The following is a 23,681-nucleotide window of genomic DNA, read 5'->3' as shown; positions in this document are numbered from 1 at the left end:
ACTAGTGTTCCAAAGTGACCAGTGATTCCATGTCTATGTATATAGGGCAGCAGCCTCTAAAGTCGCGGGGTTGCCGGCTAGTGATGGCTATTTAACAGTCCGATGGCCTTGAGTTAGAAGCTGTTTTTCAGTCTCTCGGTCCCAGCTTTGATGCACCTGCACTGACCTCGCCTTCTGGATGTTAGCGGGGTGAACAGGCCTTGGCTCGGTTGGTTGATGTCCTTGATCTTTTTGGCCTTCCTGTGTCATCGGGTGCTGTAGGTGTCCTGGAGGGCAGGCAGCGTGCCCCCAGTGATGCGTTGGGCAGACTGCACCAGCCTCTGGAGAGCCTTCCGGTTGCGGGCTAGATGCAGAGATGCCATGTCTGTCTGTCTGCCATCTTACTAAACTTTCTTAGTTGTTAATTTTCTTGAAATCTAAAGGCACAACCTGGATTCGAGCCAATATATTAAGTAGTGGAACATGTTATTATTACAACCTCGTGAAAGTGACAAACTGACACGTTTTCATTTTCGTCAAAAACAACTTTATATCGAAAGCTGCTTTTGAGGTGACGGCTTGCACATGCGCAGTTCGGCGCGAGATGACCGTTGGACGTGTCTGCTCATGAGTTTAGCTATCCAACGTCGCCATGACATCGACTCAAAGCTATATCGGATATTTCTATTAGAGAAGCAGTTTCTGCTTGTCTTCATACTGTACTGTCTTAGATTTTTACTGCGTTTTCATTGGACAGAGCGGGGGGACACGATGACAGCTGGGGCTGGTTGGCGGTACGTACGCAAGGTCTCCAGACAGTACACACCACCACTGGATTTGACAGCCAACAGTACAATACACTTGTAGGAAACTAGCTAGCTAGCAGTTTTAGATGTCAGATCTGTAGCTTGTCAATTTAGAAGTTCGATAGCTACTACGTGGACTTAAAACATACAACTGTTGAATAACGACAGTATTGATACATTTTGTAGGTAAACGGCGAGAATGTTGGTCCCTGCGGGATGATGATGAAAAAGAGACTGTGGCGAGTTGTGACAGTGTGCCTACTTGTGTTTTTACCGTGTTGGTAAGTACAGCCTTACAGTACTTTCTTTCACTTTCATATCAAGAAAGATGTTTTGTAGCACTTAGTAACGTTATTCAAAAGTCGTTCGAAGAGATGCTAAAATAATGAACTACAACAAGCATAACGTTAACTAGCTCGCTGCTAGTTGTTTTTTAGTGGTAGCTAGCCACTCGCTGTCTAGCCAAGTGGTAAATTAACGTAGCTCTCTATACTATACAGTAACTAACTACTGTAGCTTGTTCAGTCGACTCGTCTGAGATGTCAAATGCAGTTTGCCAGTTACTATACCTAACTAGTTCAATTAAACTGTTCATTTTTTCCGTGTTATTGTTTTGTTTTCAGTGTCATTAGCTAGTTAGCTATCAAATTCAGGGTATGTCAACAATCCGTCAAATGCCGCCCTCGTCCTGCCTCACCATCCATCACCATTGCAACAAACATGGAACTATTAGTTAAATAAACAACACTCCTATATAATACTGAATAGGACAGCTTTTAAAAATAGATCAAGTCAAAAAAACTGGCATTGCATTGTATGCCATTGCTTTGCTGGGTTGTTGCACGGCCAGTACTGAGCCTGAGGGCGTGTGTTCTGTTCTGTGAAAGACAGGATTTGACTCTTCAGCTCTTGAGGGGATTTACAGCCCACGTAACGTTAGTCAGTCAGCTAGCAGGCTAGCTGCGATTAGGTCTTGACCCCTGGCTGTAAATCCTTTGACACAACAGTTGACATGGTCCATCCAGAGGTGCTTATGGAGAAGAATGCACCTAGTTTACTTTAACTACACACCAATGCTACATTCATACTCAGTCAGATATTTAAATAGCCTGAAGACCTTATCGAGGAAAGGTCAAAGAACCTAGCCTGGTTTCTCACACTAAATTGTTCGCTTCGTACGTTACATGGTCAACAAGCCGGTTCCAACAGACATTTTAGCTTCTAAATCGATTTGTGGAGAACATAGATTGAAATGGATTCCATTGAGTGATATACTCCTGTGTCCGTGAGAATCAGGGAAGTCTCTTTTGCCTGTGTGAAGCAGGATGTGAAATGTGACACCACTAGAAGCTGATATGTCCCTCCTACCATTTAATTCGGTCTTCTGACTGTCCATCAACTCCTGGCTGAACCTTACGTCACAGCCACTAACAACGCATATGCCTGGAATTCTTACATTGTAGCTCAGCAGTAGAGAGTGGTTTCGTCTCTGTAGTACATTTAGACAGGGCTCGACATTAACGCTTGTCTGCTTGCAGAGAGCATCAGAGTATAATTATTGTAGGCCTGCATTGACAGGCACAAGCGGTCTTTCAATCATGCAGTTGCGAGATGCGTTTTTGAGATCAATGCATAATTTTTGGTCAGCAAGGGAAATCCTGGAAAAGTCATGGTGTATGCATCACCTGTGTGTGCCAGTGGGCCTTCCAGAGGGGAGAGAGGTAGGTAAAATAATGATATACATTATACTAACTAGATAACCTGCCAAACTACACTATGTTTTGAATTGGCTATCTTGGTAGTTAACTATTTAGCTATTAGCTTGTATTAATGTCATTTATTGTGTCCAATGTCCTAAAAACCTTCCACCGGCACTCGTGTATAACCACAGTTGATACAGGTGCGCAGTGGATACGGGTGCTCAGTTGAAACCAATGCTGCATACTCTGGTTATAAAACCGTCTCTCAAGCGCTCAAAATTGGCTAGGATTCTCCGCTATTCAATACTGGCCATGTAATTCTGACAAAGTTAAAAAATTTGTTAAAAAAATCTTAGAATAGCCTTATTGACAAGTAACTCCTATGCTGTCAAGATCTCCCCTGAACACTGAATATTTTAACCTTACAAATAGATAAACATCTTAGTTAGCTACCTCACTCATCTTAGCCATATGATCCCTGGTTCATTGAATGAGGGAATTATTTTATAAAGACATAAAACGTATTCGATTGTAATGTTGCAGGGTGGCCAACCATCCTCCAGGAGAGCTACTGGGTGTGCAGGCTTTTGCTCCATTCATGCTCGAACACCCCACATTGTAAAATATCAGTGGCTCAACGGGACCTTGATAAGCTGACTCTGGTGCGTTTGAGCAGGGTTGGATCAAAAGCCTGCACACCCAGTTGCTCTCCAGATGGAGGGTTGACGGACCACGTGTTTTATACAGTAGCCTGTCAGTGCAGTATTCTACTTTATGGAGGGTTAAGTGCCCTTCTCAAGGCGTCAACGGCAGGATATACTGTGTGATACATGGGATCAGAGACCAGCAGTCCTCTGTCGTCAATACCAGTGATGATAATGAGTGTTATTTTGTGAAGTGGTTCCTTGCATCATACAACACAATTTTCAGTCACCTTTTTGGCCCGTGGTGTTACAGACCTTTTTCTAGTTTTGGGATAAGTGATTTGAGCTCGCGGACAAGTAAAAAATCTGTCCTACTTGTCTGAAGGATAAGTTGCCACAAAAGATAAATTCAAGCCCTGTTTGGAGATCAATTTATAGCCAATAATCTAAAATAATGAATTAATTGATAAAAAAAAAAAAAAATAGCACTTTCTGTTTGTCATAGACATGAAAGACAAGTTCCTAACGAGTTCAGGTAGCCAAGCTAGAGCTGTGTGATACGTTCACAGTGATGGCCGCAGACGTTTTGATCAAGAGAGACCTTTAGAAATTATGCACATTTTCTGTAACACTGAACATACAAATATGTATTTTACAGTTGTGAGGAAGGTGAAATCTTATAGTTAGTCATTTTATAATTTGATTATACTATATTTAGAAAACATAAGTCATTTCAAGACTCATTCATACAGTTTTGTTGAATAAGAAATACAACATATAAAATATTTCATATTTTATCATATTTGTACTGTTTACTTGAGCTTGTGACTACACCTCAGCAATTTATATATTTTTTTTACCGTAAAGGTGAGATTTGAACCTTTCTTGGAGTATGCAGCATTAGTTATTGTTTACGAGCCTCTCTGGTTAAACAAATTATGGAATGTGTAGCAAAATCAAATACAATTTTATTTGTCACATGCTTCGTATTCCAGTCTGTGCTAGCAAAAGAGTCCTGTAGTTTAGCATCCGCTTTCTCGGACTACTTCTGAATTGAGTGTGTCGCTGGTACTTCCTGTTTGAGTTTTTGCTTGTAAGCAGGAATCAGGAGGATAGAATTCTGTTCAGATTTGCCAAATGAAGGGTGAGCTTTCTATATGTCTCTGTGTGTGGAGTTATTATATATTTTTTTCTAGTTGCACAGGTGACTTGCTGGTAGATATGAGTTAAAAAGGATTTCAGTTTTTCTGCATAAAAATTACCGCCCACTAGGAGCGCTGCCTCTGGATGAACATTTTCTTTTTGGCTTATGGCCCTATATTTCTCGTTGAGTGCGGTCTTAGTACCAGCATCGGTTTGTGTTGGTAAATGGATAGCTACGAAAAATATGCTGGGAAATACACTGAACCAATATACACTGCTCAAAAAAAAAAGGGAACACTTAAACACTTAAACACTTAAACAACACAATGTAACTCCAAGTCAATCACACTTCTGTGAAATCAAACTGTCCACTTAGGAAGCAACACTGATTGACAATAAATTTCACATGCTGTTGTGCAAATGGAATAGACAACAGGTGGAAATTATAGGCAAAGGTGCACCTGTGTAATGATCATGCTGTTTATTTAATCAGCTTCTTGATAATCCATCCACCTGACAGTTGTGGCATATCTTGGCAAAGGAGAAATGCTCACTACCAGGGTTGTAAACAAATTTGTACACAGCATTTGAGAGAAAAAAACTTTTTATGCGTATGGAACATTTCTAGGATCTTCTATTTCAGCTCATGAAATATGGGATATGGTGTTGCGTTTTATATTTTTGTTCAGTGTAGTATGGTCTACAGCTTATCATGAGCTATTCTCAGTCTGGTAAGCAGAACCTCGAGACTTCCTTAATATTAGGGATCGCCTACGATCTGTTGTTAACAAAGAGAGACACGCCCCCGCCCTTGAGTTGTCAAGACACTGTTGTTCTGTCATGCGGATGCATAGAAAAACCAGCTAGATTTATATTAACCATGTCCTCATTCAGACACGACTCCGTGAAGCATACAGTAGAGGAAAAAAGTATTTGATCCCCTGCTGATTTTGTACGTTTGCCCACTTACAAAGAAATGATCAGTCTATAATTTTAATGGTAGGTTTATATGAACAGTGAGAGACAGAATAACAACAAAAAAATCAAGAAAAACGCATGTCAAAAATGTTATAAAATGATTTCCATTTTAATGAGGGAAATAAGTATTTGACCCCTCTGCAAAACATAACTTAGTACTTGGTGGCAAAACCCTTGTTGGCAATCACAGAGGTCAGACGTTTCTTGTAGTTGGCCACCAGGTTTGCACACATCTCAGGAGGGATTTTGTCCCACTCCTCTTTGCAGATCTTCTCCAAGTCATTAAGGTTTCGAGGCTGACGTTTGGCAACTCGAACCTTCAGCTCCCTCCACAGATTTTCTATGGGATTAAGGTCTGGAGAATGGCTAGGCCACTCCAGGACCTTAATGTGCTTCTTCTTGAGCTACTCCTTTGTTGCCTTGGCCGTGTGTTTTGGGTCATTGTCATGCTGGAATACCCATCCACGACCCATTTTCAATGCCCAGGCTGAGGGAAGGAGGTTCTCACCCAATATTTGACAGTACATGGCCCCGTCAAATGATGCGGTGAAGTTGTCCTGTCCCCTTAGCAGAAAAACACCCCCAAAGCATAATGTTTCCACCTCCATGTTTGACGGTGGAGATGGTGTTCTTGGGGTCATAGGCAGCATTCCTCCTCCTCCAAACACGGTGAGTTGAGTTGATGCCAAAGAGCTCCATTTTGGTCTCCTCTAACCACAACACTTTCACCAGTTGTCCTCTGAATCATTCAGATGTTCATTGGCAAACTTCAGACGGGCATGTATATGTATTCTTGAGCAGGGGACCTTGCGGGCGCTGCAGGATTTCAGTCCTTCACGGCGTAGTGTGTTACCAATTGTTTTCTTGGTGACAATGGTCCCAGTTGCCTTGAGATCATTGACAAGATCCTCCCGTGTAGTTCTGGGCTGATTCCTCACCGTTCTCATGATCATTGCAACCCCACGAGGTGAGATCTTGCATGGAGCCCCAGGCCGAGGGATATTGACAGTTCTTTTGTGTTTCTTCCATTTGCGAATAATGGCACCAAATGTTGTCACCTTCTCACCAAGCTGCTTGGCGATGGTCTTGTAGCCCATTCCAGCCTTGTGTAGGTCTACAATCTTGTCCCTGACATCCTTGGAGAGCTCTTTGGTCTTGGCTATGGTGGAGAGTTTGGAATCTGATTGATTGCTTCTGTGGACATGTCTTTTTTACAGGTAACAATCTGCGGTTAGGAGCACTCCCTTTTAGGGTGTGCTCCTAATCTCAGCTCGTTACCTGTATAAAAGACACCTGGGAGCCAGAAATCGTTCTGATTGAGAGGGGGTCAAATACTTATTTCCCTCATTAAAATGCAAATCAATTTATAACATTTTTGACATGCGTTTTTCTGGATATTTTTGTTGTTATTCTCTCTCACTGTTCAAATAAACCTACAATTTAAAATTATAGACTGATCATTTCTTTGTCAGTGGGCAAACGTACAAAATCAGCAGGGGATCAAATACTTTTTTCCCCCACTGTAGGTGATGTGACAGATAATAGTTTAGCCTATTTGATCTTGACTCATCATTGACATTCCTCAGAAGTGTAGGGATGTAGTCTTGGCTAATGGTTTTGATGACATTTTACTATATTTGGCAAGTAGGCCTACTTTTGCTTTACTGTCTAGTTTCTTTCTACTGTCTAAATCAAATCAAAATGTATTTGTCACATGCGCCAAATACAACAGGTGTAAACCTTACCGTGAAATGCTTACTTGCAAGCCCTTAACCAACAATGCAGTTTAAGATAATACAATATTTACTAAATAAACGAATGTAAAAAAATAAAAATAAAAGAGCAACAAAATAACAATAACGAGGCTATGTACTGGGGGTTCCGAAACCGAGTCAATGTGCGGGGGTACAGGTTAGTCGAGGTAATTGAGGTTATATGTACATGTAGGTAGTGGTAAAGTGACTATGCATAGATAATAAACAGCGAGTAGCAGCAGCGTAGAAAAAAGTGTGTGTGGGTGGGTGGGGGGGGGTCAATGCAAATAGTCCGGGTAGGCATTTGATTAGCTGTTCAGCAGTCTTATGGCTTGGGGGTAGAAGCTGTTAAGAAGCCTTTTGGACGTAGACTTGGCACTCCGGTACAGTTTCCGTGCGGTAGCAGAGAGAACAGTCTATGACTAGGGTGGCTGGAGACTTTGGCAATTTTCAGGGCCTTCCTCTGACACTGCCTGGTATAGAGGTCCTGGATGGCAAGAAGCTTGGCTCCAGTGATGTACTGGGCCGTATGCACTACCCTCTGTAGCGAGCAGTTGCCATCCCGGGTGGTGACTCAGCAAGTCAGGATGCTCTCGATGGTGCAGCTGTAGAACTTTTTGAGGATCTGAGGACCCATGCGAAATCTTTTCAGTCTCCTGAGGGGGAATAGGCATTGTCGTGCTCTCTTCACGACTGTCTTGGTGTGTTTGGACCATGATAGTTTGTTGGTGATGTGGACACCAAGGAACGTGAAGCTCTCAACCTGCTCCACTACAGCCCCGTCGATGAGAATGGGGGCGTGCTCGGCCCTCTTTTTCCCGTAGTCCACGATCATCTCCTTTGTCTTGATCACGTTGAGGAAGAGGTTATTGTCATGGCACCACACTGACAGGTCTCTGACCTCCTTATAGGCCGTCTCATCTTTGTCGGTGATCAGGCCTACCGCCGTTGTGTGGTCGGCAAACTTAATGATGGTGTTGGAGTCGTGCTTGGCCATGCGGTCATGGGTGAACAGGGAGTACAGGAGGGGACAAAGCATGCACCCCTTAGGGGCCCCTTTGTTCAGGATCAACGTGGCGGATGTGTTGTTACCTACCCTTACCACCTGGGGGCGGCCCGTCAGTAAGTCTAGGATTCAGTTGCAGAGGGAGGTGTTTATTCCCAGCTTAGCTTAGTGATGAGCTTTGAGGGCATTATGGTGTTGAACGCTGAGTTGTAGTCAATGAACAGCATTCTCACATAGGTGTTCCTTTTGTCCAGGTGGGAAAGGGCAGTGTGGAGTGCAATAGAGATTGCATCATCTGTGGATCTGTTGGGTTGGTATGCAAATTGGAGTGGGTCTAGGGTTTCTGGGATGATGGTGTTGATGTGAGCCATGACCAGCCTTTCAAAGTACTTCATGGCTACAGACGTGAGTGCTACGGGTCAGTCGTCATTTAGGCAGGTTACCTTAGTGTTCTTGGGCACAGGGACTATGGTGGTCTGCTTGAAACATGTTGGTATTACAGACCCGGTCAGGGAGAGGTTGAAGATGTCAGTGAAGACACTTGCCAGTTGGTCAGCAGATGCTCGGGAGTACATGTCCTTCCACAATCCATTCTGTTGTTAAAATGGCCACACACTCTGATACGTTATTCATTGTCTAGTGCCTTAAAATCAGCATGGCTTCTCAGGGGTTACATTAAGACTGTTGGCTATGAATTAAAAGGTAAACAAACACTGTACAGCTTACAGTATTTGTGTCCTACCAGACTCCAGTGGCCAAGCAGAGTAGATGACTTACCCTATAAACCTCACTACTAGACAATAGACTTGCTGTTGACAAGGCCAAGTTTGTGTTGAAGTATTTTGACACTGGAGCTCAAGACAAGGACCTCTGTCCCCAGTAGAAATGTGACATTGTTGTTAGTGGAACTATTTAAAGCCTTGTTCTGACTGACCGGTGATCTCTGTTGTCCCATGCCAGGATGAACAGGACAGCTGTGACATTGACTTGTCCATTTCCCTGTCACACCGTCAGACTGTCAACAGACGGCATGCAGTTGTCACTTTCTCTGTGCAGCCACATGGCTTTAGGTTTTGACTTTGACCTCCCAGCCTGGCCAGCCCCCCACAGTGATAAGATAAAATGTGTGTCTCTCTCAGTTTGTCAGCCACCTGGTCGTTCCCATATCACCTCTCTCAACTCTGACTGCTGGGCAGCAGCCCCCTCTGATTGCTCATGACTCAGTCACGGATTCTTTGAAATCAAGTTGTTTTCCTTCTGATTAAGGCTTGTCCTTGTTGGTATAGTAAACATAGTGACGCTAGGTTACAGGATATTGCCACATCTTAACAGGATTCGGGGTCAATTTAATCTAAATGAAGCCGATTCGGGAAGTCAACTGAAATTCCAATTCCACTTTTCCCATTACTCTGGTCTCTCCTAACTCTACTCCCCTTGCCCAAAACAATAACACTGATGTCTTCTCCTGTGTTTCCCCAGGCACCCAATTAAATATGTTGGCTGTGCAGAGCAGCCCCCAGAGGCTCAGAGCATGCCTGCACCTGCTCAGGACAGCAGCAGAGAGGAAGACCCAGGCGACAAGTCCCATCACAGGGTACATAACCTGCCCCACCTGTTGGACCATAAGATGTTTTTAAATTTTCTTTCTACATACCTAATATAAGCAACTTTCCTATTGACACACATTTCTTTTAACTTCTAGGGGCTAGGTGGGACGTTAGCGTCCCACTCTATTCAACAGCCAGTGGAAGAGCGTGGCGCGAAATACAAAAACCAAAAAAATGCAATAATTTCAATATTTCAAACATACGACTATTTTACACCATTTGAAAGATAAGACTCTCGTTAATCTAAGCCCATTGTCCGATTTTAAAAAGGCTTTACAGCGAAAGCAAAACATTAGATTATGTTAGGAGAGTACATAGACACAAATAACCACACAGCCATTTTTCAAGCAAGCATATATGTCACAAAAACCCAAAACACAGCTAAATGCAGCACTAACCTTTGATGATCTTCATCAGATGACACTCCTAGGACATTATGTTATACAATACATGCATGTTTTGTTCAATCAAGTTCATATTTATATCAAAAAACTGCTTTTTACATTGGCGTGTGATGTTCAGAAATTGTATTCCCACCGAAAACTTCCGGTGAATTTACTAAATTACTCATGATAAACGTTGACAAAATACACAACAATTATTTGAACAATTATAGATACAGAACTCCTTTATGCAATCGCGATGTCAGATTTTAAAATAGCTTTTCGGCGAAAGCACATTTTGCAATATTCTGAGTACATAGCTCAGCCATCACGGCTAGCCAATTTGACACCCGCCAAGTTCGGGGCTCACTAAACTCAGAATTAGTATTAGAAAAATTGGATTACCTTTGCTGTTCTTCGTCAGAATGCACTCCCAGGACTGCTACTTCCACAGCAAATGTTGTTTTTGTTCCAAATAATCCATAGTTATGTGCAAATACCTCCGTTTTGTTCGTGCGTTCAGGTCACTATCCAAAGGGTAACGCGCAAGCGCATTTCGAGACAAAAAAATTCAAAATATTCTATTACCGTACTTAGAAGCATGTCAAACGCTGTTTAAAATCAATTTTTATGGTATTTTTCTCGTAAAATAGTGATAATATTCCAACCGGACAATGCTGTCTTCATTCAAAAAGGAAGACAAAAAATGGCGAGGTCTCGTGAACGCGCATTTCCAATCTCTTAGCCACCAGGCTGTCCACTGACAAACTGTGCTCCTGTACTCTGCCCGGAGACAGGAGACGCGTCAATCCACATTCTGAATGCTTTAGAGAGCCAATGGAAGCCTTAGAAAGTGCTACATAACCCCACGGGCACTGTAGTTTCGATAGAGAAGCAAAGGGAGAACTACAAATTCGCAGACGGGCCACTTCCTGCTTGGAATTTTCTCAGGTTTTTGCCTGCCATATGAGTTCTGTTATACTCACAGACACCATTCAAACAGTATTAGTATTTTCTATCCAAATACTAATAATATGCATATTCTCGTTTCTGGGAAAGAGTAGTAACCAGTTTAAATCGGGTACGTTTTTTATCCGGCCGTGAAAATACTGCCCCCTAGCCCAGACAGCAAACGGCAACGAATGTTTCCTTCCTGTCCCGTCTGTTAGGGTGTTGTTCAGGTAGAGGAGGGCTGGGGGTCCCAGTATGCCCAGTACCTATCTGAAGAGGAGGTGCTGCCAGAGGGAGAGGAGGTGGAGACACAGCAGCAGGGCCTAGCAGGGGAGGAGGCGGAGACTCCAGGCACAGAGGTGGAGGACAAGGAGCATGTCAAGGTATTCGTTTGGTTTATTTAGATCCCCCATTTAGCTGTTACAACCTACTGCTCCTGGGGTCCACACGGTACTGCAATGATGAATCCTAACGACTAGGCCTGAAAAACTACTCCACCCTGGCTTGTTTACTAGATGTGAAGCAGATGTCTCTCTCTCTTTAGTGTAAGTGCAAATTGAGACTTGGATGCTGTCCGTCAGACCTATTGATCAGACATTTTGATTGTTCCTGAAATCTTTTTAGCGTTAAATGTTATACAGCACGTATGGCTCAGGCTGGTGGGTGGTTGTCGTGGGCCATCAATACTAAGTTCGGTGTTTTAGTGCGGTGATGATGTTTCCCAGACGTTGGACCTGGAGGATTCTGTAGCAGAGAAGGAGCAAGAGACAGCATGGCCAGAGGCCCGGCTAGAGGCTGAGCAGCCACCTCCAGAGGCCGTTGTCACCCAAGAGCAGAAGCCAACCCCCGCCTCTGACCTCTCCCCTCCACCATCTGCCCCTGCCCTCAACCCCATCCCCGAAGACCCCTCCAGCACCCCTAGCTCATCCTCTAGTGTACCAGAGGAAATTGTGTCTGATGTCCCTTTGTCAGAATCCAGCGATGCTGATCTGGCCATAGCCGACTGTGAAGCTGGAGAAACCAACCCCTTTGACGACACCTTCACCAGGTCAGTGTAACGGAGGTGGTCCCGTAGTTATTAGCCTTACCTGAGGACTGAACCCAGAGAGCTAATGACTAGGCTTAAATCAGCAGGTTAAGACAGTCAAGTGATGCTCAGGTTCGAAACACATTTTTTCAATGTAGGCTCTCTTTCTATTGTCCCCATATGTAGTCTTCCTGTTGTCCTGGAGAACACATCCAATGCCCTGGGAAAGGGCACCAAGACTGACATAGACCCCCCTCTGGTCAAGGTAGGTCAGGCCTCAGTGGGGCTGGCTCAGGGGGCCAACGCCTCCCACATGCTCAAAGAACAGGTAGAGAAACACCAACATTTGTTGCACAGCAATAACGTTTTCTGATGCTGATAGTCCCAAAAGTAACAACCTCCAAGCTTAATAATCCCGACCTCAAATGAAAGTATTTGACACACAGACACTATGTATTTGATCCAGGTCTGATGCTTGTCTGTTGACTGCTATTCTTAGGACTTGAGCTCACACATCATCACAGAGACAGATCCCAGCGTGGCAACCAAGGATCCGGAGGACATCCCCACCTTTGACGAGTGGAAGAAGAAAATGATGGAGGTGGAGACCGAGAAGAGTAAGATAGATGGTGTTCCTGGCCTGTCTCAGTCACTCAATCAATTACTGGTTTTGATTTAAAAGTCTATCTCTCTTCATAGCTCAGGCCACTCATACCTCCAGCAACGGCGGCTCCCACGCTGTAAAGAAGGTGCAGAAGAACTTCAACAACTATGCATCGGTGGAGTGTGGGGCAAAGATCCTGGGTTCTAACCCAGAGGCTAAGGTATCTATTTCAAACTGTCACCCTCCAAACCTATCTAATATATAGATTTTTATGTTTAGCGTTGCAGATTTTGATGGAAGGATCTTTGTTTCTCAGAGCACTTCGGCCATATTAATGGAGAGCATGGATCATTACATGTTAAATCCCTGCAGCAACAAGATCTGGTGAGTGTGTGTGTGTAGATCCCTGTGTGTTGCTGCTCTAAGAGTTCGTGTATCTGTCTCTCAAAAATGTCTTCTGTCCTTATGCTTATACTTCCTGTAAAACCTCCCTGTTGCTTTTTCCCTTTATAACCACAGGTAGGACAACATCCACTACTCCACTCACCACCTACTGTATCCTCATCCCTCAACATCCTCTCTCTCTTTCTTTCTCCTTTCTCATTCTTTTTCTCTCTTTTCTTTCTCCTTTCTTCTTCTTCTTCAGGTTCATCATTGAGCTGTGTGATCCCATCCAGGTGAAGCAGTTGGACATCGCTAACTTTGAGCTCTTCTCTTCCACACCCAAAGACTTCCTGGTCTCCATCAGTGACAGGTTTGACCTGGGTCATGTTCATTAAAGCTGGTGTCCTTAAATTGGTGAAACTGCCACGTCCGTTTGGGATATTACAACAACAAAGAAGTTACTGCAAATAACGAACACTGTTTTTTCCCCCCCTCGGACATCATTGCACGCGCGATAGAACAGCAGAATATGTTCCGCCATTTTTTTTTACCACGCTACCGGAGGCTCCTCTCCTCCGTTTCTCAGTTTCAACAACAAAACAATGACATTTTTACACCGTTTAGAAACTGAAATGAAAATGAGTGCTGTTTTTTTTTTTTACCAGATATTCTCTCCCTGTATTAGTCAGTTTTCTTCTTTTTGGTGCCTAATGAACACGACCCCAATGGGAATGTCTCGTTTTGATATCTTTTAATCTGTCATTTTGATACTGAACATCATAAATGCTACAAACAGAAACAGTCACTACTACTGCACTAAGGATAGATCAGTAGGTTGAATGATGTTGGATGATGCTCCGTCAGGTACCCAACCAACAAGTGGGTGAAGCGGGGAACTTTTCATGCTCGGGACGAGCGCACTGTTCAGAGTTTCCCTCTGGATGAGCATCTGTATACCAAATATGTCAAGGTGTGTATGGCGTCCTCCTGTTCCTTCTCTACTCCCACTCTACTCTTTCAGGTTTTTCTTGGGAAAGAGGTATTCTGAATGGGACTTCTTATTTAAATTAAAAGAAAAGATCATCAATACTAGAGTATCCCCCACTTTACTCAAATCCTGCAGGGCTGTGTTATATATGCTTGTCCTCTCATTCTAGAGTAATAGTTTACAATTATACAACGGGTGGGTCTAATCCTGAATGCTGATTGGTTAAAACCGCATTCTAGCCGGTGTCTATTCCACAAGTTACCACCGCCCAAATCTATGACGTTAAAATGCCTTTTTACTCTGTTCCATCTGAATGCGTAATCCACTGTCTCATCAGCCCAGCCAGGCAATTTATAAACTTGATCTCCACTATAAAAAGCATCTAGACATTATCTCACATTTCTTTTAGACTAACAGTTCATTTTCAACGGTGGAGATTTGTATAAACCTCGCTGTTCTTCTCGTATTTAATCTGATGCTTCTGTACCTCTTTTCCGAGGACTGGAGCAGGAACCAGCATTCATACACTTGGTCCTGTTTTAAATGCATGTGTGCATGTTTCCTCTTGTAATTATATGTTTCTCTTCTCTTGTTTCTCCTGCTTCAGATGTTCACCAAGTACATAAAGGTTAGCCCATTTCTCTCTTAGAGGTGGTCGGTCTGTGGAGGAGCATGTAGACAGAGGAGTGGAGGGAATGGAAGGGCTTTGGTGTTTAGTCACAATGCTAACAGTAGGAGAAGCTTGCTAACTGATCAGCCCTAGCTTACTGCAGACCAGGTAGCACAGAATCTATACAATCTGGACCAAGCCAATCAAAATATATTTGTAATTATTATCATTCATCTAGTCATGTCACTCATGAGAATTCCATATCATTTTTACTGTAGAGAAGCCCATTCTTTAGGGCAAGGATGTTTGATCACAGCTTCAAAGTGCGCTAGCTTGTCGCTGGTCACCCAGAAAAGCATCAACGTTAACAACTTACTTCTGGATTTTGACTATTTTTCCAACGATTTCAATGAGAATTTGACCACCGGCCAAATCCCACCATGCGCTGATGCCTGTTTCCTGGATATTCATGGTGTCTGTGTTTCATCGCAGGTGGAGCTGGTCTCTCACCATGGATCTGAACACTTCTGCCCTCTCAGCCTCGTAAGGTAGGCAATGAATAGAAAAACACTGAATTAATGGAACATTTTAAAAGGAAATTGGGAAAATCGCAGATAAAATAACATATAGCTGTAAAAAGCAGCAATTTACCGAATCCACAGGTATTGTACAGTAATGGATTACCATCAAGCTGAAGATAGTGTGTGTGGGGGGGGGGGGTTGTTAAGTAATAGAGTAGGAGTGGTAAAAATGTGCCCCTAGTCGCCCCTCCTATACCAGTTGGTAAGGCTGAGCCGAGGGGACTGTTGCATCTGAGACTGCTAGTCTAGTGCCTTTGAACTTAGCTCTCTCCAACACCATAGAAATAAGATGCCTTTTGTCAGGGGCACTGGGGGGCAGCTCTGGCAGTCAGAGATTGCAGAACATTATCTCTTCAAAAACTACAGCCAACCAATCACCGACATAGTTTTTCTCCTATAGAGGCATGAATGGTTGTAAAAAAATATATAAACTCAGCAAAAAAAGAAACGTCCCTTTTTCAGGACCCTGTCTTTCAAAGATAATTCGTAAAAATCCGAATAACTTCACAGATCTTCATTGTAAATGGTTTAAACACTGTTTCCCATGCTTGTTCAATGAACCATAAACAATTAATGAACATGCACCTGTGGAACGGTCGTTAAGACACTAACAGCTTACAGACGGTAGGCAATTAAGGTCACAGTTATGAAAACTTAGGACACTAAAGAGGCCTTTCTACTGACTCTGAAAAACACCAAAAGAAAGATGCCCAGGGTCCCTGCTCATCTGCGTGAACGTCCCTTAGGCATGCTGCGAGGAGGCATGAGGACTGCAGATGTGGCCAGGGCAATAAATTGCAATGTCCGTACTGTGAGACGCCTAAGAGTGCTACAGGGAGACAGGACGGACAGCTGATCGTCCTCGCAGTGGCAGACCAGGATCAGTACATCCGAACATCACACCTTCGGGACAGGTACAGGATGGCAACAACAACTGCCCGAGTTACACCAGGAACGCACAATCCCTCCATCAGTGCTCAGACTGTCCGCAATAGGCTAGACTGAGGGCTTGTAGGCCTGTTGTAAGGCAGGTCCTCAACAGACATCACCGGCACCAACGTTGCCTATGGGCACAAACCCACCGTCGCTGGACCAGACAGGACTGGCAAAAAGTGCTCTTCACTGACGAGTCGCGGTTTTGTCTCACCAGGGGTGATGGTCGGGTTCACGTTTATCGTCAAAGGAATGAGTGTTACACCGAGGCCTGTACTCTGGTGCGGGATCGATTTGGAGGTGGACATGACCCTCCAGCATGACAATGCCACCAGCCATACTGCTCGTTCTGTGAGTGATTTCCTGCAAGACAGGAATGTCAGTGTTCTGCCATGGCCAGCGAAGAGCCCGTATCTCAATCCCATTGAGCAAAGGCTAGGGCCATTCCCCCCAGAAATGTCCGGGAACTTGCAGGTGCCTTGGTGAAAGAGTGGGGTAACATCTCACAGCAAGAACTGGCAAATCTGATGCAGTCCATGAGGAGGAGATGCACTGCAGTATTTAATGCAGCTGGTGGTCACACCAGATACTGACTGTTACTTTTTATTTTGACCCCCCCCTTTGTTCAGGGACACATTATTCCATTTCTGTTAGTCACATGTCTGTGGAACTTGTTTAGTTTATGTCTCAGTTGTTGAATCTTATGTTCATACAAATATTAAGTTTGCTGAAAATAAACACAGTTGACAGTGAGAGGACGTTTCTTTTTTATATAACTTTTTATATAATTGTTTTTAAAGGCAACTGGAATATAATGTCCCAAATCCAATCACTAGGGACCATAGGGGGTCATTATTGTAAGGGACCAAAGACTCAACCACGCATACACCCTTGATAATGACTACATTTACATTTTATTCAGAATGACTTACAGTTAGTGCATTCATCTTAAAGTAGCTAGGTGAGACAAGCACATATCACAGTCATAGTAAGTACTGTGGGATTTGTAGTATTTCCAAGTCCCAGTTTGATGGTAGATACCCTAGTTGAAACCTTTTCCTTTAGGATTCTTATAATAACCTTAACTATTATTCAACCTACTTGGTGTGTTATTACTGGGCTACTGGCGTGTTATTACTGGGCTACTGGCGTATCTCTCTTCCCTTTAGTGGCTCCTAGAGTATAACATCTCTTCACCAATATAGCCACCAGTCAGTGTAGGCCATTCTTTGGCAATCCTCAATCTCATTCAAAAACACAACTATGTGCGATGCCTTAGAGCTGTTTCTCTCCACTCTGTTGAAGGGTGTTTGGAACGAGTATGGTGGAGGAGTACGAGGAGATCGCTGACCCCCTGGACAGACCGGAAGACCAGGATGGCGACCAGGATGACCACCTCGGTGAGAGGAGAGCCTCATCTTCTACAGTAGCTTGAATACCTGTCAATTACCATCACCGGGACAGTGAATGCTAGATAAGATATGACACATTGACCAATGGTCATTTTATATGTTACATGTACACAACATTTTCACTTTCATGAGGAGACCTGATGTAATATAATGTGAACGTCTGAAGTCCTGAAGCGACTCTACTGCAGGTTTTATATGTACATGTTACCTCTCACCTTTGAACTGTTTGGATGACTGATGTTGGTAAGTGTGGTGTTATCGCTCTGCCGTGTGACCCTCAGATTATCCTCCTGGATATGTTCCTGTAGAGGACGAAGCTTCAAATGACCTCATAGGATCAGCCAAGGGTGAGTTACCGACACGTACAGCCAGCTAAATATCCTGTTACACCAGTCACAAAAATATGGTATCAAACTGCATATCACTATTGAAAGAATGTGCTGTGTCATACTTGAGTCGCTATCCTTTTGCGAAGCCAATGTGGAGATGGATTCGGTGACTGGGATAAGTGTTCACTAATGGGCTGTTTGTTGTTCCAGATGTCATTCTGAATATGGTGAACAACATTAAAGTCAACGTGCTGGGAGGAGGACCAGGGGAAGGGAACTTCTCAGGCCAGGCAGTGAACCTGACTGCCAGTAAATCATCTGACCCAGACACCACCTCCACCGTCAGCCCTGTGTAAGTACCAGCCAACCAATCACTTCTTCTCCTAGTCTTTTACTTTATCTACATGTACAATTATGTCACACATCTTGTCATTTAAAACGTATTTTTTTTATTTTTTTTAAGCAATGATATTTACCAGGGTAAATTAGAGGTAACTTTGTCATTAGTAAGACTTTGAGTCTTGCATCTTTCTGCCTAGCATGTACCGTGCTTGGATGTGCATGATAATGTTGTTTTGCAGCTGTAGTAGCTTATGTCCCCGTCTCGCTGTTCCAGGCCTGACACTGTAGGCGTGGAACAGTCTGAGGTGCAAGAACACCCTGTCACTACCACAGAGGATCCCACACCAGAACCCCCTACTCCAGAACCCCCTGTCACAGAGGAACCCAAACTAGAGAATCTAACTGGGGAGGAGCCGGTTGTGACTCCTATAGAGGAGGAGGAGGTCCAGTCTATAGTTACCATGCTGGAGGAGGAAGAAGAAGAGGAAGGGAGGGACAGAGAGGTGCACCATTGCCCTGGCCTCCGACAGCTAGAAAGCCTTGACTACTGTGGCCTGTCTTCCTCCTATTCTTGCTCCTGCTCAGCCTCCTTCCAGGAGTACCTCCTCCACCAGTGTTCTGTTCAAAGGACCTGCACCAGCCAGGAGAGGGAGCCAGAGGCACCCCCAGTCTCAGGAACCAGCATCACCCTGTCACAGCAGCTCACCATCTCCCCCACGACCACTCAGACCCCACAGCAGCCCCACACTCGGGGAGAACAGCCTCAGGAGAGAGAAGCCAGCCCTGCCCTCGGGGAGAGGGGAGCAAGTCCCACTCAAGCCCCACCACACCTTCTATGGGTTGAGACGGAGGCAGTGGGAGAGAGAGAGCCCAGCACTGAGCTGCCCCACCTGGAGCCCAGCCAGACCTCCACCCTGCCCAGACCCAGTTCCACCGACACCGACAGCTCTGCTACTAGGCCCACCCCTGCTGTTGAGCCTCCACACCAGGCCTCCTCGAAAGACCTGCCCGGGCAGAAGCAGCCCGCCACTGGGGCAGAGAAGAACCGGGAGGTGCAGCAGGAGGAGAACAGGCAGCCTTTTCCCACTGTCACCACCTCCAGCCCCAGTGGTCCACTAGAGCAGAGTTGGAGAGCCCCTGTAGAGAGGCCCTGTCTGGACGTCCAGCCTGCCAAACAAGACATCCCAGTCATCCACCCCCCACATGTGGCCGATCCCCATCCCCTCCCCACTGTCTCCACACCCACAGAGCAGCAGCAGCCTCCCGCCCCCACAGCTGAACCAGAGAGTGCTGCTGGCAGTGGCAACACTACTCCTGGGGAGTCCCGCTCTGTCCCCGTCGTGGTTATGACAGAACCCCCCTCGCATGGCCAGGCTGTCGCAACAGAAACCAAGGGGGAAGCAGAGCTTGTGGAGGACATCCTCTTCACCTCGTCGCCCAATGGCAACGGGCAGCAGCTGCTTCACCCACCCTCCCCCTCTCCTTCCCCCTCAGACTTCTACACAGAGCTCCACAAACCCACGGAACAGGCGAACGGGAACCCGATGCACGCCTCTGCCAGCCAGAAGGAGTCTGTGTTCATGAGGCTCAACAACCGCATCAAGGCCCTGGAGATGAACATGTCGCTGAGCGGACGTTACCTAGAGCAGCTCAGTCAGAGGTACGGGTCCTTTAAGGTTGATGGCTCGTACTAAGCATTGTGCATCATCCAGTTAGCCTTCGTTAAAATGTCCAATGTCAAACAGTGAAATGCTGTTGAAATAACCAGTGCTTTCAATTCCATTTGAACACAGTCAGTCCATTGAAGGTTTAGATGGGGATGTTTTGTCATTGTGTTGAAGGTACCGAAGGCAGATGGAAGAGATGCAGAGGGCTTTCAACAAAACCATCATCAAACTGCAGAACACATCCAGGATAGCAGAGGAGCAGGTGGGGAGTGGAGGGCCACCTTCAATGTGTTTGTATAGAGTGTTACATACTACGAAGCCCATCTTAAGATGGAATCTCGCACCGTTTTGGCCTTTTGAATAATGAGAATGTCAAGGCTGTCGTGTGAAAGGCTCTGGTTGGATGTTAATCAATCAAAAATCAAGCTATGTATGGGAATGTGGCTTGTGGGAGTGTTTGTGATTGGCCAGCTCATTAGTTTCCTGGATCCCTATAGGACCAGAGACAGACGGAGTCCATCCAGTCGTTGCAGGGCCAGCTGGAGGACGTCACACAGCTGGTTCTCAACCTGTCTGTCGGAGTCAGTCAGCTGCAGAGCCAGGTAGATACTGCATACCTACCTAGCCTTTTGAATACAGCAGGGTTGGGGTCAAATTCATTTCAAGTCAGTCAATTCGGTAAGTAAACAAGTCCTATTCTTCATTACTTTTGAACAAGGAAGTTTTGCCTCCTGAATTGACATGGAATTGGTCCCAAACCTGGAATGTAGCCGTATTCAAATGAATTGTATATTTCTTTAAAGGCTTTACCAACCCACACCACATGGATGCACTGTGTGTTCGTTTTGCTCTGCCGATGTTTTAGGTGTCTGAAAGGCAGAGTTACCTCCTGCTGTGCCTGGTGTTGTGTTTGTTCCTGGGGTTGCTGCTGTGTGTCCAGCACAGTCGCATGTCTGCCGGTGATCCTCCCTCCACAGACCCGGAGCGTCCTATATCCAAGAGCTATAGCTACTGCTGCCCAGAGAGGTATCTACACTAGGGGGGGGGAACACCATTGGTTGTGCTTATGTACTGCTTACTATGAACGTGTTATGAAGTCCTTACAAGGGTACCCTTGAATTGGAGTTATCCCATCCAAGGGACACCACACACTCGCCTCATCAGGATACTGTGTTCAAGTCTTGTCCTAATCGAACCGACACATGTGTTCCTCTCAGGCGTTTCTGGGAATATGAAGACATGAGCTTGAAGAGAGGAATGTCGTATCCTCTCCTGCACTCGGGCTCCTTCCAGTTACCCACCACTGAAGGCAAGTTTACCTATGACTGTGTTGTGTGTAGTGTACTCCCTTGTGATTTCTTTGTTGCTGATGAATATAAATATAACCTGACTTTGGGTCTTGATCTTTGTCATTTATGTTAATGATAGTTTTTGTTTTGCTGATTAATAATATTGTTTCAACAGTAAAAAAAATGTTTTTTTTTAAAATGTATTTACTTGGTTTCCTCCTTGTGCTCGCAGGTCCAGAGTTACCACGCACTATTGAACCACTGAGTTTTCTACCAGCTAATAAAAAGGTATGGATGGAATAGTGTCCCTATCTCAAGGAACATCTCTCTCATACTCTCAGAGTATAACTGTCTTGTGAACATGATCTCTCATCGCCAACCTCGACAAGTCAAATCTCCCGCTCTTCAACCTTTCCGCCCTCTGTCCCCAACCCTTCTCCCTCTGCAGAAGAAACGGAGTAAGATGAAGACCGTGGAGACATTGAAATGCACTGCACTCTGCGCTCCTCTGCTTGCTGACGGAGCATCCGTATGTAACGGCGGCACCCCTGGTGGCACCACAGACCCTACACCCCGCATGGGGCGTCTCAGCCACCACGCCTTCATGGACCCCCCGTCCGGGGGCAGTTCAGAGAGCTCCTCCCAGTCGGACGAGCCCTCCTTATGCGGCCTTGCCGCCATCTCCTGCACTCGCCTCTGTGACGGCCTGCCCCCGCCCAGGAGCAGGGCAGAGAAGCGGGCGTTCAAGCGGCATCGCTCCAAGCCTGGGTGCGTGGTGGTGGAGGATCTCCTGCAGGCCCCGCAGAGAGATGCAACACCCATAACCCCCACCCTGCAGGGCCTCATGGGTGGGGGGAAGGAGCTGTCTGCAGGGATGCTGGGAGTGACGGCACTCTGAGGTCCTGTCGGACCTAGACTAAAGTCTCCTGTCTGCTCCTCCTGAAAACAGACTCTGAAACAGTCAGCCCCTGAAAGGAGGGACGTTGTTATCCCTGTATACACAGGAAGCTTTCGGCTAGGAAATCAGACAATCGCTCTTCGTCCACCTCCCAACCAGTATGTTATGTTCTGTCCATGTTCTCTGTTGAACCTTTGTCGGGCTTTGATGTTTCTTTCTTGCTTTGACCAATGGAAAAAATATATTTTCCATCTGTCCTTCAAAATGTCATTTTGTTTTTGTAAATACTATCAACCCTACAGCTGCGCTATGTAACAATCAAACCTGCAAATAATAGCCAATGTCAATGATGGGCTAAAGGAATATATATATTTTTTTAGAAAAATCTAATTTATTTGAAGTTTTGAAGATGCTTTTACTGGGGAGTGGCCGGTCTAGACACATCGTTCATAGAAACAGTAGTGTACTGTATCCAGATCGATTCTCATTCTCTGAAGTTGAAACCTTTACAACTGTTATGCTTTTACCAGCCCAGCTACCGCTTTTACAGTACACAGGGATGCAAGACCGCCGACACTGAACAAAAATAAACGCAACATGCAACAATATTTAACATTTACTGAGTTACAGTTCATATAAGTAAATTTGTCAATTGAAATCAATTCATTAGGCTAATAAATGGATTTCACATGACTAGGAATACAGATATGCATCTATTTGTCAAAGATGCAGTACCAGTCAAACGTTTGGACACCTACCTTACAAGGGTTTTTCTATATTTTTACTGTTTTCTACATTGTAGAATAATAGTGAAGACATCAAAACTATGAAATAACACATATGGAATCATGTAGTAATCAAAATATATTTGAGATTCTTCAAAATAGCCACCCTTTGCCTTGATGACAGCTTTGCACACTCTTGGCATTTTCTCAACCAGCTTCATGAGGTAGTTACCTAGAATGCATTTCAATTAACAGGTGTGCCTTGTTAAAAGTTAATTTGTGGAATTTCTTTCCTTAATGCGTTTGAGCCAATCAGTTGTTGTGACAAGGTAGGGGTGGTATACAGAAGATAGCCCTATTTGGTAAAATACCAAGTCCATATTATGGCAGGAACAGCTCAAATAAGCAAAGAGAAACGACAGTCCATCATTACTTTAAGACATGAAGGTCAGTCAATCCAGAAAATGTCAAGAACTTTGAAAGTTTCTTCAAGTGCGGTCGCAAAAACCATCATGTGCTATGATGAAACTGGCTTTCATGAGGACTGCCACAGGAAAGGAAGACCCAGAGTTACCTCTGCTGCAGAGGATAAGTTCATTAGAGTTAACTGCACCTCAGATTGTAGCCCAAATAAATGCTTCACAGAGTTCAACTAACAGACACATCTCAACATCAAGTGTTCAGAGGAGACTGCATGAATCAGGCCTTCGTGGTCAAATTGCTGCAAAGAAACCACTACTAAAGTACACCAATAAGAAGAATAGACTTACTTGGGCCAAGAAACACGAGCAATGGACATTAGACCGGTGGAAATCTGTCCTTTGGTCTGATGAGTTCAAATTGGAGATTTTTGGTTCAAACCGCCGTGTCTTTATAAGACGTAAAGATGAACGGATGATCTCCACATGTGTGGTTCCCACCATGAAGCATGGAGGAGGTGG

General features: G+C 44.7%; 1 protein-coding gene across 3 annotated transcripts; it reads left to right on the top strand.

Moving 5' to 3' along the window:
* Window positions 1-508: 508 nt before the first annotated feature.
* Window positions 509-22,623, top strand: LOC106600415 (SUN domain-containing ossification factor). 3 transcript variants are annotated; one of them, XM_014191735.2, is made up of 23 exons: window positions 509-773; window positions 972-1,066; window positions 9,490-9,604; window positions 11,170-11,334; window positions 11,677-11,999; window positions 12,165-12,243; window positions 12,478-12,595; window positions 12,678-12,802; window positions 12,899-12,966; window positions 13,229-13,336; window positions 13,831-13,936; window positions 14,562-14,582; window positions 15,057-15,112; window positions 17,384-17,478; window positions 17,772-17,837; window positions 18,030-18,171; window positions 18,436-19,821; window positions 20,003-20,090; window positions 20,326-20,430; window positions 20,694-20,854; window positions 21,046-21,137; window positions 21,350-21,405; window positions 21,566-22,623. In XM_014191735.2, the coding sequence occupies exons 2-23, from the start codon at window positions 1,002-1,004 to the stop codon at window positions 22,013-22,015; spliced, it is 3,990 nt and encodes a 1,329-aa protein (XP_014047210.2). In that variant the 5' UTR covers window positions 509-773; window positions 972-1,001; the 3' UTR covers window positions 22,016-22,623. The 3 variants fall into 3 exon arrangements, with proteins under 3 accessions (XP_014047210.2, XP_014047209.2, XP_014047212.2); XM_014191734.2 differs by having other exon boundaries at window positions 11,656-11,999; XM_014191737.2 differs by lacking the exon at window positions 14,562-14,582 and having other exon boundaries at window positions 11,656-11,999.
* The last annotated feature ends 1,058 nt before the right edge of the window (window positions 22,624-23,681 follow it).

This window comes from Salmo salar, chromosome ssa03 (assembly GCF_905237065.1).
Source record: "Salmo salar chromosome ssa03, Ssal_v3.1, whole genome shotgun sequence".
Lineage (NCBI taxonomy): Eukaryota > Metazoa > Chordata > Actinopteri > Salmoniformes > Salmonidae > Salmo > Salmo salar.
This window is presented reverse-complemented; position numbering and strand designations above follow the sequence as displayed.